Source organism: Crassostrea angulata, chromosome 7 (assembly GCF_025612915.1).
Source record: "Crassostrea angulata isolate pt1a10 chromosome 7, ASM2561291v2, whole genome shotgun sequence".
Classification (NCBI taxonomy): Eukaryota; Metazoa; Mollusca; class Bivalvia; order Ostreida; family Ostreidae; genus Magallana; species Magallana angulata.
In genome coordinates this window covers 17,954,417-17,980,677 of record NC_069117.1, presented here as the reverse complement: position 1 = coordinate 17,980,677, position 26,261 = coordinate 17,954,417, and the positions used below count along the sequence as shown (strand labels likewise).

Here is a 26,261-nt window from a genome sequence, read left to right as displayed (position 1 = left end):
TGTGGTCAACAAGATGTATTGGGCATATTTTTTATGATATACACACAATGAAAATTATGTTATTACATTTCATAATTGATAATCCAATTATTCCTATCACAATGAATTATGATATGAGTTTTTATCTTATCAGGCAAATGGAATGTATACCAGTACTTGTGTACTAATCTCTCAGGAAACGGAGGTTTATGTGTTCTAAACCTCTTCCTTTTTCTATTGAATATAGGTTTTGCGATAACATGCCACATGATTAATGCTAATTTTCTACATCTCGTGTAAACTTACTTTTATCCAGATTCAATGCATGTTGTTCTCTTGCTCTGTCCTTTCCGTATTTTTTTTATTTGGCTAAAGATATGTACAAAATTAATGTACATAAATTTTTAAAAACCATGACCAACTTCTCCTTTAAATGGCATATACATGTATTAATTACTAATATTAATCTGTTTTGGGTAAAATCCAGCATTCAACCATTTAAATGGATTTGAAACTTTTACCACAGTTACCACTTAAATGCACCTCTTTGCAGACTTCTTCAAGTATGAAACAAACATAAAAATCTTTTAGTTGAGCAACAAATTATTTTTATTCAATAAATCAATAAAAAAAACTTTGTTCATTCAAAAAAAGTAAATGTGTATAAATAATGTACATCTGATATACAAACTACCCGGTAAATGGAATTCAAATATCAATATATAAACAAAACAATATTCCTGTACCAGGATGAAATGTTGACAATTTTTACACACATTTAGTCAAACACAACATCATCTTTTAAATAATCTAATTAAAATTTATTCCCCTTGTTTACAAAATGTTGTTATAAAATCTATTTTGCAGCCAGGTAGGGATTGAAGACACAGACCTAGTCTTGCAAAGTCTATAGTGCAAATTTTGGTATGTACATTTATTATTACCCTTTCATGCAATTTATCATTATAGCTCCATGTACATTTACATTTGATAAGAAGGACCTAATATTTCCTCATAAAAGGTTAAACTTCATATAAATCACTGATTTTTCAGCAATTCATCTAGACTAGAATATAAAAGAGCTATCAACTAGCTAATTTATACACATACATAAACCAGTACAGTAAAACTCTTGTTAAGTGAATTTTTAAAAAAAGAAAAATATCTTCTCCATCTTTCATATTATAATAACACTGAAAGCTAATTTTTTTATCAATTTAAAGATACCATTATTATGACAAATTTACTTTCAAAATATTGCCTGAAATAACATATATTATCGGTTAAATTGCATGTTGGTAAAGAAAAAATATATATCACAATATGATACAAAATATGATGTATAAAGCATACAAATATATACAGTGGTGTAAAGTTTTAACTATTTCTTTCTTTTCCTTTTTTCACATTTTATTTCTTAATTATTTAAACCTTTGTCATGGAAACTAAATAGCTAGGTTACATTTAATTACATTAGTTAGTCATGATACTAATTTTAATTAGACACCCCCCCCCCAAAAAAAAAATAATAATACAGTTGTATTATAAAAAAAATTCTACAAATATCAATTGATGCAGTACATGTATATGTTCAACATCATCATCAACATTATCATTTAGAACTTTTACATTGAACCAACCATAGCATTTTATATTCACTTAAAATGTCACAGAAAGGATCATAGTTGACCTTATATCTAGTTGTCCTATTACACTAGATCAATTATCATCCATCTCTACATATTGGGGTCTTTTTGCTCGCCTGTAGTCTCGTTTAAGTACAAACATAGACACAAAGTAAACTGGGATACAGAATACAAACGGTAAAGCATACATACAGAATAAGGTATCTGAAAAGAGAACAATAACACAACTTCATTTCGAGGTAAAGATCGAGCTCTATAAATCTAAAATGATTGGGGTTTTTTTCTTTGATATAAATTTACATTGAAATTTAAAAAAAATCAAAGATAAATAAAAAAAAGATAAAAAAATAAATAAATAATAAATAAATAGGTAACTTCAGTACTTTGGAATCATTAAAATTTGTGGGGGCCAATTTATGTGGATTATGCATTTTTTGCTCATTTGTGGGGATGTAATTTCATGGATGTGTAGGTTTTCAGCTTCAGTTAGAAAACTAACTCTTTCAAAATTTGTAATGAATTCGTAGATGATGTAAATTCCACAAATACCACAAAAATTGATCCAGCACAAATTTTAATGATTCCACAGTAATATTAATATCTTGGCTTCAATTCAATACTTAATCAATAAAACATGAACATTGCAGTGTACAGATGGGAGTGTGTAATGCAGGAATATACCAGTACTTGTGATATCATTTAAAGTTTCAACGATGACAAAACTGTATACTATTTCAAAAACATTTTTCTCAGCTATGTTTATATTAAAATAGCTCAAAAAGTAATGTATAATCAATTTTATACCTTAATTTAGTTAATTCTCTTTTTACACAAACAACTATTTACCAGTCTTTTGTACTCCTTCGCAAAATCAACAAATAGTTGTCTAATATTCAATCAGTTGGCAAATGAACCAACTTTCGAATCATTTGTCAGACAATATCACAAAATTAACAAGACTATCAATTACAAACTGAATGGACAATGAAATTAAATATGTCCATACAATAACAGCACTGTTTGCTTACTCTCTACTCATCAGATTTGTAGTTTTCTTTTGCTGCCTTCCTTTTGTCTCGCCTGATGACAAGGAGTGAACAAAGATAAACTAATGCACCATACACATAGGGACCAGGATACATAATATACAAGGCATCTGAAATAAAGCAAAGGTAATGTGTAAAGGGTCAAAGTGCATATCATCAACAATCATGCACCATGAAATAAAGATGCATTCATCATGTTTATATAGAAATAATACTGTAGTGAAACAAGACCCCAATTACACAGAACATTTTATGCCAGATTTGAAGGCTTTTTTATTTATATCATGCACTGATTGAGATGAAGAGTGAAAGAACGATTCAAGCCATGTGTAAAGCATGTGAGAGAAGTTGTCAGGACCTTTATTTATTTGATGCTTTAAAAGATATATTGTATAAACTTATAACTGAATAATGCTGATTATACATACATCTCAGTGAATCAGACTTGGAGTAGTTTTGACTTTCAAAGTGCTGTGCTAGGGGTGGTACTAATAAATTGGCGTTTCCTCCAATGTTACTGATGATGAAGAGATAGGCAGCCACAGCTGTTGTTTTGATCTCACTGGGGACCAGTTCTACCACCACTGCCAACGTGATTCCTACCCACATCTCACCTACATTGTAAAATTTAAACTCCATTAGTCATCATTAAATCTAAAATATAAGGTATCGTAAACATGAAAGTACATGTATGGTAAAAGTGTGGTGAAATATTTTTGCACTTTTTGTAACTGAGTAGTTTACAAGCACATGTACATTCACTGTCAAGAAAATTGGAGTAGAAGTAGAAATAATCATAAGGCTTGTACTTCACTGTTCAATTACCTAAAAATTGTCAGAGTGTGCTAAAAAAAAAGAAAGATAATTGCGAAAAACAATTTGAGATAAATAGCCATAGTTACCAAATATATAGGTGGGAATTTGGAAGAAATAAGCACCAGGAGGGTCAAAATACAATGTTCCTGCTGCAAATGGAGCTGCAATTAACTGAAAAAGAATATAAGTACATGTACCAGTATACATCTTTACAGAATGTCTAGTATTCAAAAAATTAATGGTGGTTCAAAACCCTTGGCTAGTGAAGATGCAGTTACACCTTTTCAATGAATAATCCTCAAAACATTGATCAGATGTTGTTTATCAGGAAGATAATTGCAAGATTAGGTATTGAGTTAAAATCAGAGTTCACGAAACCCCTTGCAATTCCAAGTTTTCATGTTTTCAAACAAGATGTTGTTTACCAGGAAGATATTTGCAAGATAGGTATCGAGTTAAAATCATAATTCACAAAACCCCTTGCAATTCCATGTTTTTAATGCATGAATATGAAACGGAGTCCATCAGTTCATGTGGTGTATCTGACAGTAATGTAGCTTACCAAACTGACTCCAATGACAAGAATTCTCGAGTATAGCCCCAGTCTCCTGACCAGTCGGTCTGAGATGAACCCTCCTAAAAGCACGCTGAAACTCCCCCCAACCAAGGGGATCCAAGACAGATACTTTCCTATCTGCTCTGGCGTCTGACCAATCTGTGTAAAGTACAGTTGGGTGTTGTAGGCAAAAACATATCCTGCTAAATAAATAAGAAAAAAAATCATTTTTGTTTGTTTGGGCCTTTTATTGGGGGGGGGGGGGGGCAGAAAGGGCACAGTAAGGTTGTTTATAGAAGGGAGTAAAAAAGTAGCTTAACATAGAACATGTACAAAATACTGAGATGCAACATATTGCATGCATAAAACACATTTAATTTAATTCAATAGTTCAACCAAAATTAATCTATATGTAGCAGCATATACCAGATATAAAAAGTAAAACTCACATGCATTCCTGATGGACCCAGCTAAGCAAATGAGAAGAAGAGATGGACTACAAAAATTTTTAAGCGTCTTTCCAAGTCGCTGACATGCTGTGCCAGAAAGTTCCAGTTGGTTCTGGTTTCTCTCTGGTTCTTTCAGCGATACAAACATAAGAAGCCCTACAGCGAGCCCAGGAATTCCAGACAAAATAAATGTCCACCTCCAACCCTAAGTTCAATAAGGAAAGAGTTTTAAAATGAATATGACTTTGTTTTTGCCTATTAACATTTTATAAACTGCAAAGTGACCTGAAGTAGAAAAAAATTTAACCATTGTATATTTTTAAGCCAATGAAAATTGCATATCAACCTAAATCTAAACATTCTTTTTCTATAGTTTTGGAGAAAAATAAAAAAATAAATTCTGGAGGTCTTTCCACATTGTTGAAAAGTTTTAAGAAGGCTTGATTGTCAACAGATTAACCATCAGATCAACCAAAAACTCTTAGATATGATTTTTTACCTAAAACTTTTATTTAGTATAGAAAACCCCCAGGAATTCTACATTTATATTTATGTATTTTCCCATATTTTCATATAAAGCCCTTTTTTTAAAAGGAGATCATTAATACCTCTGTATTAAACAGTACATGCACTATAGTATTACATATAAAATTTGGTCATTCATTTAACAAACTACATTAATATCTATTTGACCAAACAAATACTATGAGACTACTCACTTGACCATTAATGTTTGCAAGTGAAATAAAATTTCCAAATGCATAAGACATGCTGTAGCCAAAGTAGATTCCCCAATTGTAGATTCCCAGGGCGAATCCTCTTGTTTCTGGTGTGAAGTAGTCTGTTAGTATGGAGACAGCAAACGGACCACATCCAGACTCTCTGCAAAGTAGGAACATACAAAGATAACTATCAAAGGATATGACACGTACTCCATTTACACTTGTAACAGTCAAAGCTAGATTTCCAAAACTGGCTATTCTTACTCAAAATATATGTCAAATTACTGAGTACACTTTGGGCCTCACCCATTACCTGCATAACAATTTCTAAGAAAGTTTTGTAACCCTTTTCTGAATTTTCATGCATAAAATGCTCAACCTTGAATGACAAAAAGCAAATATATACCAGGCACCAGTTATTAGAAAAACTCATCAGCTCAGGTGAGCTAAATGACAAGATATTGATAAAACACACGTACCCAAATCCAAGTCCAAACCGCAGTATTACCAGTTGCCAGTATTCCTTCACAAATCCTGTCAACAAAGTCATCACAGACCAGAACATAAGGCAAGCAGCCAACATTGCCTTTCTGTTGTATTTCTCAGCAGCATAACTGATAAAGATTCCACCAAATGTATAGATGACTGTGAAGGCTGGACCAGCGACGATCTGGTATTCTAAACCTTGCCCATTGTAGTCATAGTAACAGAGGCCCGTAGCATGTGTCAGATTACTTGTTGCATTTCGACAACTGAAAAATAAAAATGTAAAATAACTGCAACATGAAGGAAACAAGAGACCCAGAGGCTCACCTGAGCAGCAATAGCCACAACTGTGATCAAATCAGCTTTATCTTGTAAAATACAAAATATCTGGACAATTCAGCAGAGTAGAACTTGTTTGAAAAGATTTTGAAATTTTTCTCCACAGATTCCTATTAGCACCTTTTGTTGTTTCAGTCACAGTAACAGGAGGCCCACAGGCTTTAACATTCTTTTAATTAACATAGACCAACAGTAATATTAAATACGTAATCTGAGTGACACAAGTGACCTTAAAAATACTTGTTCACTATATGGCCATATTTGTCCCCCCCCCCCCCAAAAAAAACCCCACATAAAACATGAAAAACTTATGCCCCATGGGTAAAGAATTTCACCATTTAAGAAGAGGACATAATGAACATGATAACAATGCATTTAGTTTATTTCCCATCACTGTGAAAGTACAAATGAAAATATTATAAGAATTCATATATTTTCATAATGTGGCCATCATGTATACTGACCCTAACCAAGGCCCTGAACCCCTAACCCACGGGTCATGAATTTCAGATTTAGGTAGAGGGCTTCAAAACATAACCTTGCATACAATTTATCTCCCCACTGTGGAAGATGAGAAAAAAAATTCTAAGATTAAAATACAGTTTCACTACCAGTTTATCGCCATCGGCCTAGGGCCTGAATCCCTAACCCGAGGGCCATGAATTTCACAATTTTGGTAGATTTATGGAAATTTATTATCAAATATCATCCTTTAGAAGAGGGCTTGGCCCTTTATTAAAGAAATTTGAATCCCTTGCACCCAAGGATGCTTTGAGCCAAGTTTAGTTAAAATTGGCCAAGTGGTTCTGGAAAAAAAGTCAAAAACATTAAAAAGTTTACAGATGGCTGTTAATGGTCAAGATTGTTAGAGGTAAGCTAGAATAACAAAAGAGTGGAAATCTATACATAAATTATCAGAAACTGCTACATGTACTTTTTCTCAAATACAGTAAGCAAATTTTTTTTTACAAGACAAATAATATATCAGAAACTTATGGTCATCACCAATAAATGCTGTACAATAGAAATTATGATCATGCACTACAAAACTTTAAGGCTGACCATTTTGAATTCTGCAACCACGTGCCCACAGCTATGCAACCACATGCCCACAGCTATCAACAGTAGGATTTAGGAAACAATATTTTATAAAAATAATTTCAAAATTGAAATATACCTGTCTGCTGAAGAAAATGTCTCGCATTTCAGTCCATTAAAATCACTGTCTTGGGCTGATGTGTTCTTCATACAAGCCTTGTCTCCAAAGTGGATCTCCTGCGCCATTGCTTTGGAGGATATGGCCAGCATGTACCTGTCCAGCTGATTCAGGAGATAAGTCACCAGTAGTATCAGGAGCACATACAGCTTGTAGGGGGTCAAAGTTCGATACCATGGTACCTCCTCCTCAACCTTTGCTTCTTTGTGATATGAATATTATAAAAAATCAAATTTAACATTTAATTGGAAGTTCTATTTCTTTTTAAAAATAAAAAAACAACTTTAAAATCTATAAAATTTGATAGCAATGCACTATATTTATGTACATGTGATGAACTTACAGTGATAAACTTCATCTCTTACTATACTTTAAAGTTTTAGTAATACTGGTATGTATCAAAGTCATTTCAAAATTGCTTATCTGACATACAGTAAAAAAAAACCATTTTCAACAAAAACTGTAGAGATCTGGCAGTTGCTACATGTAATTATCAAACAACAATAGAAAATACCTGAACAATTTTCAAGGTGGTAAGAGGTCTTAGTCATTGTATCAATAAGTATCAAAGCCGATATAACACAAGTCCATACTCTTTCACAACAAAGTTTTATAAGCAAATAGATAGGGTAAATTAATTGACCTTGACAGTGTCCAACAGACAAAAAACACAACAGTCTGTAAATGTCAAATCTAATGTCCACTTAACAACTGAAAGGTGTGATGATCCATTTATTATGTTGCATTGTACAAGCTAGAATACATATACAGGTACAAGCACAGATGTACTATGGTTAAGTAAATTAAATTTAGAAGTGTACATACTATTAATATTACCTGGTTCTTTTTCCATCTTATCCACATCTGTATCCAGTTCTGAATTTAATAAAAAGTACATACCCATATAGAAAATGTATAGTCATCATAATGCATACAATATTGTATATATGATAATTTACATTGTGTCAAAGATTTTCTTGTCAGCTAGAGAAAAATAGAGTTTACAAAAATGGTTTTTGAAAAATAGTTCTATGGATTGATCTCTTTCTATTGGTTGACTAACATTTATTTCACCCCCCCTACTTCCTTTCAAGTCCCTAGGGTGATGGCCTATTGCGGGTTAGGGGAGCCAGGGTTCAACATTATATCTTCTGGGTTACAGATATATACATGCATGATCTTTGCAGTATTATGCACACATCAATGACTGATTTAAAACATGTTTCTATTTACCTATACATGAAATGCACATTAAATATGAGAGTAATTGCAGGCACATCAATAGAGTTGATGAAATTAAAATTTACACATTTATATTTTTTGTGATAATCATAGTCATAAAAGATTATGTAAAACTTTCCAGTTTCCACTCATTTAATAACATACACAAGCACATTTCTTTTATTCCCCAGTAACAAAGTTCCTTAAAGAAAATGTCAAACTTAAATTAATCAATAAAACATAGTTTACCTGGTAATATTCAAAGTTTCCAAAACTGGAAAAGTTTGAAACATTTAGGTTTAAAAATCTAAGAGGTTTAATTTAGCTCCATTCTTGTTTGCATTTTAAGTTTTAATGAAAATTATTCATTTCAAAATATCTAATGTCACACAAAAAAACCCTTCCTCCTACCCTTACTCAACATCCCCCCACCCCCCAACCTTCAAGCCATTCATAGCTATCTTGCAAATACTGACAACTTACTCTCCAAAGATTACTTTCTCAGGTGAACTACCCAGGTATATACATTATCCTTAGGTTAGAAAGGTTAACCTCATGAAGTCATACTTTTATCTCCAGACAAAATTCAGTTCTCTAACAGTACTTCAAACAAATGAAAGTTTGATCGAACAATTTATCATTGTCCAAACACTCAAAATTGTCAATGTCCAATGTCATGAAAGATGGCCCAGAATACTTTAATGACCTCCCCCTTCTAAAAAATTCCTTCTAACTAGAACGACTTTCATTCATTATACTTGATGCTATTGACATATGCATGCCTTTGTTATCCGTGTCACAATTTAGCAGAGACTTTTGTGAGCACCTGTTTTAGGACATGTAAACTTAGCTAGGACACCCCTATCATGCCTGCCCTTATAAATAGCATGCAGTTAAACTGGTGGAGATTTACTGAAAAGTAATTTTTTAGAACATGCCACACTATCTAGGGCTAGACTAAGTCTTAAGAATAATAATTATCTTGAAATTTACAATCAATTCAATACAGGTACATGGTATCAATTCAATGATGAAGGGCAAGAAAGAAGAATATACTGAAAATCAATAAAAAAAATGCAAAATACAATGAATATTAATATTTTCAAATGTAACAATTTCTGAGCTTGTTACTATAAACTTCTAGTACCGTATATATTAAGAGGCTTTTTCTGTACACAGTGTGTCAAATTTTTTAAATCTATTGGTACCTATAAATTTCCAATATTGTGATCCTCGATGAAATATGACAACATCAAAGCCTGTGTGTAAAAATAGTGAACTCGATTCCACAAAGTACCAGTATGGGTGTTCAGGGGTGGGGATCTTGTCACTACTTACAGCATGAGTATAAAGGGGTATGAAATTGTCCTTAGCATTCTCACAGAATCCCTTGATGAGAAGAAAATTCTAAGATAATACATAACTCTCTATACAGTAAAACTCGGTTAGCGAAGTCCTAGGGACCAACGGATTTACTTCATAATATCCGTAATTCATTTTATCCATATAACAAATTCATGATAATAACTATAGCAAATTCACAATATACATGTTTTCTTTAACCAGACTACAGTTTTTGCTAATTGGGGCAAAGAATGAAAGTACATTCTTTTGACACGTACCTTTAAAAATCAGATCAAGAATTTATGCGAAACTTTATTCATTTAAACTTTTATGTTAAATGGTAGTGCAAACTTTTTTTAACTGTAAACAAATTCGTAATAAACGTGTTAAATTTCGTTATTATTCACCTCTATGGAACTCAAAATCAGTTCCCTTTATCCGTAAATTTGTTATATATATCCGAATTCAAAATTTTGCACAGATTTCTTAAGAATTTTACCGGAAACTCAAAAAAACTTTGCTTTATCCAAAAATTTGGATATAAACCAGTTTTACTGTATCAGTAGTTAAATTTAATTTAAGACCCTAAAGTAGAAGGAATTATATGATTTTTAGGAGTTATAAGATTTTTTAAAAAACATATTTTTCTGTTTCTCCAAACCTACAAATGTTATACATCTATGGTAACATACATAAAATGTATTAAATTTTGAAAAGATTGCAAAGTGGGCAAGCAGTCGTCTCTGGTTTTAAAGGATCAGTCATTAACAGTCAATGGTTGGTTCATGATATTGGCCTGATCTACAGTAAGCAGCAACCAACATCTTAAAGGTGTTTTTCCAGTAAATAGAACAGTCCATTTAACATGACATTGAAAAGATGCCTTTGCAGAAGCACCATCTGCATATTATTGAAGACACCATATAACTTGAGCTTTTCAAGTCAGATTGACTGATTTTCAAAGGCTTTTAATAAGAAATAATTAAGGAAATAGTTATTACAGCGCTCTAATCAATAAAACATACAGCTTATAATAATATGTAGTATTTCCTTACAATAAATACTGGTACATGTACAGTGCCAAGTGGAAAGCACTGCCCAGTATTTTCTTTTTTCATCTCAATTAAGTCCTATTCTACTTGCCCACAAAATGAACATCATCATCATCATCATCAGAACAGGTACATTAATATGTACCTGGGTTTTTTTCTAACACTTCCCAATGGGTTTCAATGTTGATGTAACATGTTGATCACCATGCATTAAATCATCCTTACAACTTCAGGGGTCCTGAGTTCACTTGGGCCATGGTGGACTCAGGACCCCTGACTGATGTTAATTGTGAGGATGGCATATTATGGTATGCTGGTAGGCCTAGAATAGACATCCCAGAGTCTTGACACGAGCCAACTGGTCATGATTCATAATTATGACAAGTAAATTACTTACTGACATATTGATTTGTTAATGTCTTTGCAGTACAGCAACTGTACAAAAAGGTTTTATAAGAACCTCAATCCCTGTAAGCAACCAGGGCCCTACCAAATGCATCATGGATTTGTTACATCAGTATATATCCTGTGATTAATAAAGCTTGCTCAAATACACTGAGCAAAGGTCTTGCTTTGCCGATGTCATAACTCACCATCTTGTTCTGTTTCACCATGCTCAGAGAGAAGGTTAACTCTCTCATCATTCTGCAACGACATTCTTTTACAACTACTTCCAAATTACAATTTAAGATCCACAGTACATGTATACTAAAACTACGAGATGATATCGTCGGTTTACTCTCTCTTCAGAGTATGAGTAACTAAATAAAGTGTGAGCGTGTGTCTAGTGTCTACAGGAAATGGTGATCGTACGTACACACTCAAATTCATACTTATGTAAGGCCAGAGTGAAATGAAAGTGAAAGTATAATATATTGGCGAAATCTCGAATGGGAGGTCAAACGTCAAATGCTCCTAGTCTAAAGTTTGGAATCAGCAGACGCACATCTCCACATTTTATAGTCATTTGCATGTGACAGTGACAATCGCTTGTTGTTGAGCATACTGACGTTCAGGTTGTATGTTTTTCACTTTTGTCATCACGTGCGAAAACATTCTATCGCTCTAACCAAACCTGCAATATATTTCCGGATTCTCCAAATGGGGCGCCTCGACGGGACGTAGCATCAAAGGGGGTGTGGTGGTGGTGGGGAGGCAGGCACTTTTTTCCCGCAGCAAACATATTTCTTAAATTTACATTCAAACAGGCGTTACTGCCCACTTTTTGGGAGCATGTAAATTGAAGTGAAAATAAGGAAATCATTAACAGTGAAATTGAAATCGAAGCTACAACCCCCCCCCCCCCCAAACCAAAAAAATCAAAGTACTGAAGTACTGAAAGCCGGGCTCTTTTGGTGTGTCTTTATGCATATTGTGTGGTAAAGACTGAAAATCTCTCTCTCTCTCTCTCTCTCTCTCTCTCTCTCTCTCTCTCTCTCTCTCTCTCTCTCTCTCATAAGTATGCTTTTAATGTCGGCAAAGCGTCAGAGAGCGACCAAATTTTGTAAGCAGCTACAAACAAAAATATATCTGTCTAGTAGGAAAAAGTTCAACAGTTACTGTCTTGAATTTTGCAACAAGCGTTATATATTCAATCCCCATTTCTTCAACGCGCAGCAAAGTAGTTCATAAAAATTCATGCGCATTGTATGTATCAAAACTTGCTTTTAAAACAAGTTATTAATAAGAAAACTAATAAAGATAGACAATTCTCTCGAAATTAGAATAAAAGAAACAAAATGCCAACACTTTTGACAAAACTTGGCTCTCTATCGCAACTTTTCGGGCCTTTCCGGCAAGCTCGGAAAAACACCTCGAATGTATTACCTAGGCGTCCATGACAACCCCCCTTTTTATAAAACTTGATATAAATACAACACATTTTATGATCTGTTGAGATGTAAGCTATACTTCATTAAAGTAAATGATATACCCTAAAATATAACACGGAAGCGACTTATAAGGCTGTCTAGCCGATTGCTATTTTAATGGGAAGCGACTCCATTTTGTATAAAATTCTAACATCCGGTGATGTTAATTCATTCGAGGTGTTTTTCCGAGCCTGCCAGAAAGGCCCGAGAAGTTGCAATTGCTTGGCTCTTTGTGTAACTATTTGGTATAGCGGAAGCTTTTACTTTGACGCTGTTAGGTTTTTTGTTTACTTGTGCTATTTATAGTAACATTGGCGATTTGCATGCCTACAGACAGGACTCTGCTTTCAGCAGAGCCCGGCTAAAAATCAGAATTGTCCATGCTTTTTGGAGAAAAAAATTTCTTTCTTTTTTTTTTGGCTTGTCAAGATTTTTTGTATAAGGTATTGCCCCCCCCCCTTTACGTGCCTAAAATCGTGGGAATATACCAGAGGAACGTTTTCCCGTTTTCTTCATTAATTAAAGATGATTTATGGGTCAAAAACAATGTCAGGCATGTAATCGAAGACCGGTTAAATGGAACAAAACCCATATTAAAATAGAATATTTGTAAAACTAAAATAAAAAAGAAGCAGATAAAATCAAATCAAAAATAATAGAGACTTCATCAATCAGACTGCCATAAAAAATGATATGTCTGGAAATGTAGTTTTTCTGTTACGGTATTGAAACTGTAACAAGGAGGTTTTTTTTCCATTTTAATATCCAACTCTAACATAATCACCACATGGCAAAAACGTGAGATAATCTAAGGTGTTTTAGTGTTTAAACATAGAGTTCTTTCGCAGACTTTTAATGATTAAAAAGTATAATTCAAAATATTACTAGTAACTTATTTTTCTACTTACCAGCTTCTTCTGTCTTTCTGTGGTCAGTTACGAAATGAAGAAGGTTGAATAAGGCGTCTGATTTTCGGACTTTGATAAGATTATGTAAATGAGAGCACATGTACATATGAGGAGGTTAGATACGATAAAATGGGGACCTCTGTTTGTACACGAATAGATTCTACCTAGGTGGATAAGTGCAGACTTCTCGTCGTTTTACTTTTTAATGTAGGTCATTATCATTGGACACATACCCCACCCAGAAAAACCTTGACATTGGAAATAGACTGAATTTCGACCTTGATAAATCTTGCCGTAATCAACATTCAGTACAGTTGGTATTGTTTTTAAGAGTAACAAACATATATCACTTATATCATCGTCTTCTTTATTTAGTATACAAGTATATTGAGTTTTAACTTAAAAAAAATAAAATATATTCATAAACATTCTCTCTCTCTCTCTCTCTCTCTCTCTCTCTCTCTTCGACAGGTGGTGGGTCAGTTTATATTATCCCTTTTTTACATCAAATTTAATACAATATACAAAAAATAAAAATTTCTGAGGTACACTACGCGTAAATGTTAGCATATATACACATATCATGAATGTTAATACATGTATGTGTGCAGCGTTTCAGTTCTGACATGTGGAAAAATGTATACGAAATGTGATAGTTGCTCCTTAAATCTCTTCATGTAGCTTTCGAATTCAAAAACGGGAGAGGAACAATGCTGATAAAGCCATATGGATATGATTTTTATGTTCTTCTTATTTTTTTTTATTTCCGCATTTGGGGTTTTACTTTGATAAGCATGATGTGGGTAATATTCAGATATCGCTCTCCAAAACAGTATAGTCCAAGTTAACTTTGAAATACATTGTATTTCAAAAAAATTCCGCGGCCAGAGTTTAGATATTAACCACTGCTCGACATCTTGGGTTTTTTTTTCTTAAAGCATAAGACGGACTCGACACATACACTAAAAGTAAACAATATATCTCTTATGAATGTCCAGTCTCATCCCAATTCAGTAGGAATTGAATAACTTCAATTCACCGTGCCGCTAATTAAACACAGGCTTAATTTGCAGCGTAACACATTTTTATGAAAATCTCTCTCTCTCTCTCTCTCTCTCTCTCTCTCTCTCTCTCTCTTATATCTACCTAATTATTGTGTGGACTTAATATGTAATTTTCCGCTACCCGAGGCCGAATGTGAAGAAAGACTCGGGGTGCAGTTATACTAGTTTGTTGTACGTTAAACAATAAATCAGCACTGATGTTTCAAATAATTGAATGACATAAACATGACACGTGAATAAAAGATTAAAAAGACAAAGACTATCTTTATTACTATCATGTAAGGCAAATGCGCGGACATTCACAGGGAGAAAGACGCAATTGCACCGTGAAAATGTTCAGGTCGTAGTGCCTAGGGCCATCCAATTTTATGAAGGCATATGTAAATGATCCCAATACACAAAACGTACCATATTTGAGTCAACGGTCGTTTTATGGCGTGAAAGATGGCCATTGTCGCTAACCGCGACCAAATTGCACCATTTAGCCGATAATACAGTCGCAAGAGCGGGCTAAGGCATGCAGTATAACTAGGATACGCATTATACGTGCTTGTGACCATGCCGACTATGCTCTGAAGATATATATCCACCTAACCTGGGATAAAGGTCTCTGACCAATGCAAGCATGCATGAATAACGATTGCTACCAAAATTCCTTTTTAATAAATTCTCTCTCTCTCTCCTCTCTCTCTCTCTCTCTCTCTCTCTCTCTCTCTCTCTCTCTCTCTCTCTCCTAGCTCTAATTGTAAATTGTAGTAAAATATGTACAGTGGAAATATTTATATGCGTTAAAAATTGTTGAAAATATACTTATATAGAATCTGATTTTTAAAAAAAATCATATTATCAGTGATTAAAAAACAATGATCTTTTCTTTTCACACCTATAATCGTGTAACGCGTTTAAAAGGGCCCTGTCCGTACCCCTGGCATAGGTTGTCCGTCAAATTTCTTTTCCGAGCTGTCAATCTTCGTCAAGGGCGTGTGGGGTTCGAACGTTAATCCAGCGTGTCCATTGGCTACTATTTTTAGTCTAATTACATATTGCTGTCGGAAAGTGCCGAATGAACCATTGCTATATTCTGATTGGATAATGTAGCATCTACGGGAAAGAATCTGGTTAGTTTCACGCTTGTGTAGCCGCCATTTCTATTTAGAGGCATTTTGACTGGCACTGATGTACCACCCCAATAATCCTCCAATGTAGCGGAATTTGTGTAATCTGTGTATGTGTATTGTGCAAACTTACTAATGAGGATCTTTAACATTGGGTGAATAATTTTATTTTTTATGCAGAATAGAGCATTTTCAGTGAGTGAATAAACGTTGAGAGAACAGTGAAAAAATATGGAAGACGGACAAAGAATGTATTCACAACAAGGGGGACTGACTAACATGTCGGGAAACGTGTTGCCTCAGTACAACATGGGTCAAGATGAACCGTCAGATCAGAGAAAACAGGAGATAGGGGACATCCTCCAACAAATTATGACAATTACTGACCAGAGTTTGGACGAAGCCCAAGCAAGGTGCCGGTACAGGCCTATCTTGTTATTCTCTCGGCCTCCCTTCCCTTAAATTTCCCATGTTATTCGCAAAAATAATATTCCTCCCTCTGCTATTTTCATTTCTTTCGATCAGTTTCTATTGTTATTAAGCGAGTTTTGCTCTTTTAGAAAACACACACTGAACTGTCATCGAATGAAGCCAGCATTATTTAGCGTACTGTGTGAAATCAAAGAAAAAACGGGTAAGTAGCCAGCCGTCATGCAATAGTGGTACTGTACTTCTACTTTCACTTTTGATAAAAGTACTGAGAGAATCAGAGGGATGTAATCCCATATGTTTGTACAGTGTCTGTTATGTTATTGGATTATTATAATGTTAAAAAAAGCTATAGATAGTCATATATTTGTGGAATTATATTACTTGATGATATACTGCCGAATATCATCAGTTTTATATGTGTAATGTTTTAGAATACTTCTGTTCATCTGTTCTCTATATAGTCAAACAGAAATAATTTGCTATTGTTTAGGATGAGAGCAATTTCTGATTTTGGATAGAGGGTGGTTATATGGGAATGCCATTTGCTCCCTTCACATTTGATATACAGAATACAAATACATTGATAAAGGAAGAATATAGAAAAAAATTTTTATTAAAAAAGTTTAAGGTATAAATATTTCCATAAAATATAACTGTATCATAGCAGGTTATATCACTAGGTACAAAGGAAGAGGTTCATGATAAATGTATGGCCATTATTAGCTGACATCTCGATCCCCTTCAGCAGTGTTTTCAAGGCCTCTTTTGTGTCTAAATTTCCCAAGGCTACATGTGTTGAATGAAAATGCATGTGTAATGCTTAAACGTATAAATTTAATTTAATTTTTTTTTACCCATATTGTCCATAATGTTATAGACTGGATAATTGATAGTAGTATAGGCCACGTGTAAATCAATGAAAATAATAAATTGAATATCAATATTGATGACACAAGTATGTACATGTAGTGTCAAAATCAATTGCGTGAAAATGTTTTCCTTATACATGTATGTAATTCACGTGTATGTATACGCTTTCTTTTTATGGGATATACTGTACACACACCTTCTGATTCATTAATTATATATTATATTTAGACCTCGGACATCTGATTCATTAATCATATAATATTTAGACCTTGAAGATTCACATTTCAAGCAACAGTAATTTGATATTGTTTCATGGCTCATGGCAACACTTGTATTTTCTAAACAATGATAAAAAATTTACCAACTGGAACTCTATATATTTTTTTTTTTGGTCTACAAGGACAAAGTTTGAATAATTGAGTACCAGTTTGTGTTAACATGCTTATTCGTTTCAATACTGGCATTGGGAGATGTGAAAATCAGTGAACTCCTAGCAAGGCGCCAAGTTTATTTGTACACTTAATACATTATGTATGTAGCCGTAGAAAAAAAATTCAAATCCGAAGAATTAAAAAAGCAGCTTTTCAATGTCTCAAAACCTATAAATGACAGAGATTCCTGTCATTTATTTTCATTCATAGAAGTATGAAATAATGCATTACATCACCAGTTGTTTTGTTTGCCACTTTCTGTATACCAGTGATTAAAGAAAATTGATAAGATCTCATTGAAAAATGATTCTTAACATTTATCTGCAATGAAAGGGCTGTGTTGGGAGTTGATAAAAAGTAGGTGGGGGTTTGCAGTTTTGTCTGCTTCAATAGGAGGAGCACGATATGCACCACAATTAAAGATACTTGCACAATTATTTTGACGCAAGAGAAAATTTGTATATAACACATCTTTATCAGTGCTGGATGTGTTTTATTGATTTTTGCCAATGACTTTGCTAGGGCCTTCCGCCAGTGTGCAACTCTTTTTTTTAAGTTGGCTGTCTTAAATTGATTTATGGGTATTTAGATAGAGAACTGCATTTAGCTAGAGGGATTTAATTTCTTTGCACATGCTGTCCAATTTTTCCCTCCAGACCAGCATTTTTCCCTGCGAAGGGTCAATGAACCACAGATATTTTGGGAATAAAAATGTACAAAGAGTGTTTTCATTGAGAATAAACAGTTTTTAGCTCACCTGAGCCAAAGGCTCAAGTGAGCTTTTCTGATCACAATTTGTCCGTTGTCTGTCGTTGTCGTCGTTGTCGTTGTCGTTGTTGTCGTTGTTAACTTTTCACATTTTCATCTTCTTCTCAAGAACCACTGGACAGATTTCAACCAAATTTGGCACAAAGCACCACTAGGTGAAGGGGATTCAAGTTTGTTCAAATGAAGTGCCACGCCCTTTTTAAAGGGGAGATAATTGAGAATTATTAAAAATTTGTTGGTATTTTTCAAAAATCTTCTTCTCAAAAACTATTCAGCTGGAAAAGCTTAAACTTGTGTGGAGGCATCCTCAGGTAGTGTAGATTCAAGTTTGTTCAAATCATGGTCCCCGGGGGTAGGGTGGGGCCACAAGAGGGGGATCAAGTTTTACATAGGAATATATAAAGAAAATCTTCAAAAATCTTCTTCTCAAAAACTATCAGGCCAGAAAAGCTCAAATTAAAATGGGAGCATCCTCAGGTAGTGTAGATTCAAGTTTGTTCAAATCATGGTTCCCGGGGGTAGGGTGGGGCCACAATTGGGGGATCAAGTTGTACATAGGAATATATGGAGAAAATCTTTAAAAATCTTCTTCTCAAAAACTTTTAGGCCAGAAAAGCTCAAATTTAAATGGAAGCATCCTCAGGAAGTGTAGATTCAAAATTGTTCAAATCATGGTCCCCGGGGGTAGGGTGGGGCCACAATTGGGGGATCAAGTTGTACATAGGAATATATGGAGAAAATCTTTAAAAATCTTCTTCTCAAAAACTTTTAGGCCAGAAAAGCTCAAATTTAAATGGAAGCATCCTCAGGAAGTGTAGATTCAAGTTTGTGTAAATCATGGGGCCACAATTGGGGGATCAAGTTTTCCATAGGAATATATGGAGAAAATCTTTAAAAATCTTCTTCTCAAAAACTATTAGGCCAGGAAAGCTCAACTTTGAATGGAAGCATCCTCAGGTAGTGTAGATTCAAGTTTGTTTAAATCATGGTCCCCGGGGGTAGGGTGGGGCCACAATAGGGGGATCGTGTTTTAAATAGGAATATATAGAGAAAATCTTTAAAAATCCTCTTCTCAAAAACTATTTGGCCAGATAAGCTCAAATTAAAATGGAAGCATCCTCAGGTAGTGTAGATTTAAGTCTGTTCAAATCATGATCCCTGGGGGTAGGGTGGGGCCACAATTGGGGGATCAAGTTTTACATAGGAATATATATAGAGAAAATCTATAAAAATCTTATTCTCAAAATCTATTAGGCCAGATAAGTTCAAATTAAAATGGAAGCATCCTCAGGTAGTGTAGATTCACGTTTCTTCAAATCATAGTCCCCGGGGGTAGGGTGGGGCCACAATTAGGGGATCAATTTTTACATAAGAGTATATAAAGAAAATCTTTTAAAAAATTTCTTTTAATAACTATTTGGCCAAGAAATCTCAAATTGGCGTGTAACCATCCTCAGATAATGTAGATTCAAGTTTGTTCAAATCATGGTCCCTGGGGGTAGGGCGGGGCCACAATGGGGGATACATTTTTATATATAGAGAACATCTTTAGAAGTCTTCTTCTCAAAAGTATTAGGCCAGGAAAGCCCAAATTTGAGTGGAGGCATCCCCAGATCATATAGATTCAAGTTTGTTTAAATAATAGTCCAGGGGTAGGGTGAGGCCACAATGGGGGATGAAATTTTACTTGGGAATATATAGAGAAAATCTATCAAAATCTTCTTTTTAAAGACTATTTGGCCAGAAAAGCTTAAACTTGTGTAGAGGCATCCTCGGAAAGTGTAAATTCAAGTTTGCAAAATCACAGTCCCTAGTGGTAGGGCGGGACTTTGATGGCGGTTTGAATTTTTACATAGGTATGTATAGAGAAAATCTTTAAAAATATTCTGGGAAAGTTTTTGGTCCAAAACTCAGTACTTAGTGTGAAAGCACAGGTCATGAGATTAAAGGTAGATTTAAGTTTGATGAAACCATGATACTCTAGAGAATAGTGGGGCCACGAAATGGGGGGGGGGGGGGTATATAGGAATAGAGAAAAATCTTAGAGGTACAACAACAAAAGGGGCTTGGTATTGACCAAAAAATAAGAGGTGGATAAAAATTGGCAGATTTTCAATTTTTTTTAGCAAGATCTACTGTACTCAGTTGTCAAGATATTTTGATGCTGTAATGCTAATTTGATCAGAATTAAGGCAATTGTTGCTCAGGTGAGCGATGTGGCCCCTGGGCCTCTTGTTTAAAAAACATACTCTTTCCGTGATGAAAAGGAAATATAATGAATATACTGGTACCATTCTTGGAAATGTACATTATGTATTGTCTAAAGTGTTGTATACTTTAGTAAAAAATTGGTCTAAAAATGATTTTTAAAAGGAATTGAAAACGACTGGTTAGTTTTAAATGAATGAATTGTTTATCATATTTTTTTATGCTTTCACAGTGCTAAGTATAAGAAACTCACAGGAGGAAGAGCCCCCTGACCCTCAGCTGATGCGGTTGGACAATATGTTGATCGCAGAAGGAGTGGCGGGTCCAGAAAAAGGGGGTGGGTCATCTGCTGCCGCCAATGCCACTGCTGCCGCCTCTGGGGGTCAGCCTGACAGTGCCATAGAACACTCAGACTACCGTGCCAAACTGGCACAAATTCGTCAGATTTATCACACAGAACTTGAGAAATATGAGCAGGTGAGTGGCAGGAGAGTGTTTGAAGAGGAGTTCTTGTCTTCTTTAGAGTACCTATGGATAGAATTGAGACCAATTCACGCTAGACATAATATTCTGATCAGTTCCTCCTATTGTTTCTATAACAGTAAAGATATCATTAAAAAAGTGTTATTTTGGGGTTTTTCATTGATGTGAAATTCAAAAGCAATTATGATAATTGGTTGTTAGAAAATGAGAATGGAAACAGAATCAATGTCATTTGATGTGGTTAACTGGTGTACTATGAGAGCCAAGGCCTCCTCTGAAAATGCTATTCACTCATTCTATATTCATTTGATTTTCATCAGACTTTTTGGAGCAGTGGAATAGATGCATATTCAGCAACAATAACACATTTCTGTTCAGAATCGCTTAATGAAATTCATGATCTTTATTTTCCACAGATATCAGTTACTGCTCAGCACATTTTCCTTTTCACAATGTTCATTGGTTACAACTATTCTGAGATGTTCACGAAACACTTTTCATTTCTCAGAATGTACACATGATAACATAGATTTATATCTTCATTCAGCATTTATAGACCAATAACTTCTCTCTATCTCTTATTAATACCAAGCATTTTGTTCCGTATTTAATTTGTAACTGAAATAAATGCATTTTAATATGATGATATTATAGAGTATTTCCAGCAACACTCTTTATATACTATTGTAACTCTAAAACACTTTGTATCCAAATTGTAGGACCTTGATCTAGTAAGCTTCATGTTATTTTCCCTTGTTGTTTTTGGTTTTGGTTGCTATGCTAACCACAGACATTTTAATCAACCCGTCACTCCTTAATGCTTTTTTTTTTTTTTTTAAGAGAGATTTAGTTGTAAATCAGAAGATGTTTAACTGTATGTGTGAATTTGAGTTTGTTTTTCCAAGAATGATAATCAGAAGTTGGTTAGATATCAATAATTTCTTATTTGATGTTTTTATATAAAACAGTGGGAAAATATTATTTATGTCTCAAAATCTGTCTGTGGTTGGTTTAGTAAGACTAACATCTTGTGGTTTTTTCACACGGCAGAAAATTTTACACTTGATCACTTGATTCTAACCTCCAAAAAATAGATTTTGTTTTTACTAACAATCATAACAAATGCAAAATGACGTCCACAAAAAGGAACTTTTTTAAAAATAGAAAACTTGGTAGTTGTTTTTCAAAAATTGTTAACTAAGTTAAAGTTTATGTATCATCGAGGCACAGAACATTAGATTTTACCATACATGTATTCAAGTGCATTTGTTGAAGCATTTAAGCCAAAATCAATTTATCATTGATCCAGTGTCTTTGAAACATTTTATCATGTATTCAATTTAAAAATACTTTAGTTGCTAAAGTGATAAAATTTGTTAAGGCTTTTCTTTCGAAAGAAATAGATTAGTTAGTTTTAAAAAAAATAAAGCTTAAGGGAAAAAAAAACATAGGAGTAATAAAAAATTATCTACTAATTCCCAGTACAGTTAGTAATGTGTATATCATTTTATTTCTCAAAAAAGCATTATGCATTTTTTTTCTGTGATAAGTTTAAATTATTGAATTTAAGTACTCCAAAGAATTTATTTGCATATAAGTGAATATATCGGTTTTGTCATCAGAGGCAGTCTATACTCACACAGGGCCAGAGGCAATAAAATAGAAGTACACATACTCGCCAATCCTTTAATTGCGTTTCATGTTTCTTTTAATTGATGATGTTTTTTGAAGTGAAAGAAAGTCATTGATGCATGGATAGGAATCGGCCCAGAGAAAGTGTTACTGAATGATGTATCTCTCTTAACATTTTGTTTCTTTTGCATATATATACTTTTTTTTTCTTACTAATGTTCACAATTTTGCCATTTACATGTTAATTTACTTCCTTTAACGTACTTGGTATTATATTTGGATTTGGTGTGTTGAAATAGAATTCTTTTGGGCATATAAATGTTCAATTTATTTTTGTTATAAAAAATTCTTTGTTATATTAAATTCAAACCTTTGACTTGCAGGTGTATAAATTTGCACATAATGCTATTGGATCATATATCTTTGTTAGAATTTCATAATCATTTTCATTTTAAAATTATCGATAATATTGTTAATTAGAAATAGAAATAATTGACTGCCTAGGCAGTACATCATTTTCCATTGTGATGGCTAATCAATGAACCATATAGGCTTTGAAACAATCAAAGACAATTTTTTTTCAATTTTCATTTGTCTCAATGATTAAAAGGTGAAGGCAATTTCCTCCTAATTAGTTGGCATGCTAAATTGAATGCTATAAGTATGAATTAGATGCTTTAAAATTGTTGTAATTGAATGAATTATGCTTCAGTTTGCCTGATATTCTTAGTAGAATAATTATAATAAATGGTATGAAATCTACAAATTCTGGTTTTCAGATTTACGTATTGGTTTCACTCATGCGATCCCAAAACAAAAATTACTTTTATTGAATTAAGATGCGCATCGCTACATTAAAAAATACAAACCAAAAAAAGTTTTTTGAAAGCCGATTTGTAGACTTCCTACCTAAACAGTATTATGATTGAAAGAGTTTCGATTATTGTCTTCTAGAGCGATGGTTCAGAAATCAAAAACTCGGACTATGAAGCTAAACTGGCCCAGATTCGTCAAGTCTACCAAACGGAATATGGGAAATATGAACAGGTAGCTAGCCAATTCATATCACATAATGGATACAATCAGTCTGTCTCCATTGGCCATTCATCTGAACGTTCATTTGATGTGCTGTGACCATGGGGAGGAAGACTTGGATGGTCAATGGTCAAGCAATTAATGGCTTTTCTGGACATGAGTTTTCCTCCCCCCTGTCACAAGTTTGTAAGCAGTTTGATAAACAGTTGTCTTCTGTAAATCTTCTCTGTCCAAGCTTCTTTGTCTCTTGGTGAAAATGAAGTATTTCTGTAACCATTAATAAAAATGTCCGTTTTTGTGGTCTTTGTTGAAACTTTCGCTGTCGTACTAACTGTTTCTGCACAGGTATTTTGCTATTGTACACGTCAAAACTTTCTGTTTAGACTTGCGTCTCTAAATTACTTTCTATAATTTCAGAAATTGTTCTTTTCCTCTTGCTCATGTTTTATCTGTAGCATATTTCTGTCAGCAAGGATCCTTGCTGTCAATAGGAAGTGTTTGTTTTATTTGTTCACACAAACATGTGTAAAACTCCGCTTATAGAATGATTTGTTCTTTTGTTTTGTGTATATGAATTTCTTTCTCCATTTCCACAAGCAAGGTTTAATAAGTCATCAAGACAGTAATTCAATATACAGCAGACTGCCAAGTTGCAAAGTGAATTTTTTTTAGATTTATTATATATATCAAAGAAATCATAATGCAGTGTGACTTGGAATGAGTTTGCTTTTTTAATACTATTTATTCTGTTGTGTACATGACTTGTGTTGCATGGTGATAGAAAAAATTGTTGAATGCTGATCAGCATGAACACATTTTGTCTTCAACCAGTAGCATGGTCACTTATTGGAATGTTCCTTGTTTTAACATGTAAACATACTTCAGTATAACCCAGGTTAGTAGCATCATCTCACAAAATCATTAAATCATATTCCTACACATTATTTGGAGTCAAAACTAGATTCTGATTGTGTACCTCTGAAGAAAGTCATTTTCGATTTTGAATTGATCTCTTGCATTGTTTGTATTTTTTACCAGGCTTGCAATGAGTTTACAACTCATGTGGTCAACTTGTTGAGGGAACAGAGTCGTACTCGTCCTATAGCTCCCAAAGAAATCGAAAGAATGGTCACTATCATACGCAAGAAGTTTGCTGCCATTGAAATGCAATTGAAACAGAGCACCTGTGAAGCAGTAATGATTCTAAGGTCAAGGTTCCTTGATGCCAGGTAATTAATATGAACAAACTTTGTCCATTGCCCTGTACATGTTTCTTGTTATTGATATGCGCTTTATTTTCTTTCATATAGTTTCTTTAATTTATAATCAGTTGAAAAAATTCAACAACCCCTATGGTGAAAAATATTCCTTTTGCGAATTTTTTTAGAAAATAATTCAATTTTACCTAATTTATAATAAATATCAGAGAAGAAAAGCATTTGACAACTATTGTAATGTCTTGAATTTGATTTAGAAGAACTCGGTTAAAAGGAACTTAAAAGTAACTGAACATACTATTTCAGGAGAAAGAGGCGAAATTTTAGTAAACAAGCCACAGAGCTGCTGAATGAGTATTTTTACTCCCACCTCAGTAATCCATACCCTAGTGAGGAGGCCAAAGAGGAACTCGCTCGGAAGTGTGGAATCACCGTGTCACAGGTCGGTACAAAGCTTAGATCCTCACCACATGTCAGAAGTAAGCATAGATCCACCTCACAGTTCAGAACAAAACATACTGGTAGATCCACCCCATAAATCGATATAAAATATAGATCTACACCTCAGGTAAATAGATCCACTCCACAGGTCATTACAAAACATACTAGATGATCAACCCTCACAGATCAATGCAAAAAATAGATCCACCCACAGATCCGTACAAATCAATGAATGAAAAAAACCTGATTATGTATTAAGGGAAACCTCAAAAACAAATTCAACACAGCTTACACATTACAAGCATGATCAACCAATTTAAAACAATGACATGACACAATTTTGAGGTAAAACCTTTTGATTTTTTGATAATGGTTGGTAGCATTTGAACAAAACGCTTATTTCACAGGGAGACAAGAGTTACCAAACTGGTATATACACTTTTTAAAGAATCTTGAAGTCAAAGTTTTCATAAATAAATTATTTTTCCTTTATCAAAATATTTTGTTAGTTTTAATGACAGACAGAGCATGAATTACATTTAAGATTTTTTGATAAATTAGCCAAATTCTTCTTGTCTTAAGGTTTGAAAATCATGAGCAAGAATTGTATGACTTAGATTTGAATTTACTGTCTTTATTCATTTTACAGCAATTTATTATCATGTGGGTCACATAACAAATTCTCTCATCAGTCATGGTATTACCTGGCTAATCTTTTGCCTTTGATGTCGTCAGTTTACCTGTGCATTGTGTACACAATTTGTGACAAAAGGAGCAATTTGTTAACATACTCAACTTAATTTTGCTGTTAACAATGCATATGTTGAACAGAATATTAAATTCTTACTGGGTTTTTTTTAATATCAATGCATCAAAGTGCTAATGATTAAAAAATATAAGAAGAAAAAATAAAA

At 33.7% G+C, this 26,261-nt stretch overlaps 2 protein-coding genes across 27 annotated transcripts in view; one reads left to right on the top strand and one right to left on the bottom strand.

Annotated features, from left to right (window-relative positions):
* Positions 1-561: 561 nt before the first annotated feature.
* Positions 562-13,756, bottom strand: LOC128156262 (sphingosine-1-phosphate transporter SPNS2-like). Of its 8 annotated transcripts, none has more exons than XM_052818320.1 (11): positions 13,652-13,756; positions 8,081-8,131; positions 7,217-7,457; positions 5,694-5,966; positions 5,212-5,374; positions 4,493-4,697; positions 4,050-4,246; positions 3,574-3,658; positions 3,100-3,285; positions 2,654-2,781; positions 1,692-1,829 (listed from the first exon to the last, which is right to left on the bottom strand). In XM_052818320.1, exons 1-10 carry the CDS (start codon positions 13,749-13,751, stop codon positions 2,657-2,659), a joined length of 1,626 nt encoding a protein of 541 aa, XP_052674280.1. In that variant the 5' UTR covers positions 13,752-13,756; the 3' UTR covers positions 1,692-1,829; positions 2,654-2,656. The 8 variants fall into 8 exon arrangements, with proteins under 8 accessions (XP_052674279.1, XP_052674281.1, XP_052674282.1 ...); XM_052818326.1 differs by lacking the exon at positions 13,652-13,756 and adding an exon at positions 11,466-11,931 and having other exon boundaries at positions 8,093-8,131; XM_052818319.1 differs by lacking the exon at positions 2,654-2,781 and having other exon boundaries at positions 562-1,829.
* Positions 13,757-15,822: 2,066 nt separating this feature from the next.
* Positions 15,823-26,261, top strand: part of LOC128192124 (pre-B-cell leukemia transcription factor 1-like) — an 18,705-nt gene continuing 8,266 nt past the window's right edge. For 8 of the 19 annotated variants that reach the window (XM_052864594.1, XM_052864586.1, XM_052864582.1 and 5 more), the window contains exons 1-7: positions 15,824-16,249; positions 16,391-16,464; positions 20,772-21,016; positions 21,742-21,753; positions 23,609-23,701; positions 24,728-24,918; positions 25,213-25,348. In XM_052864594.1, coding sequence (XP_052720554.1) covers positions 16,062-16,249; positions 16,391-16,464; positions 20,772-21,016; positions 21,742-21,753; positions 23,609-23,701; positions 24,728-24,918; positions 25,213-25,348 — 939 coding nt within the window. In that variant the 5' untranslated portion in view covers positions 15,824-16,061. Of the gene's footprint in view, positions 16,250-16,390; positions 16,465-20,771; positions 21,017-21,741; positions 21,754-23,608; positions 23,702-24,727; positions 24,919-25,212; positions 25,349-26,261 lie in introns of all 19 variants that reach the window. The other 11 variants (XM_052864595.1, XM_052864589.1, XM_052864599.1 and 8 more) reach the window with 7 other exon arrangements.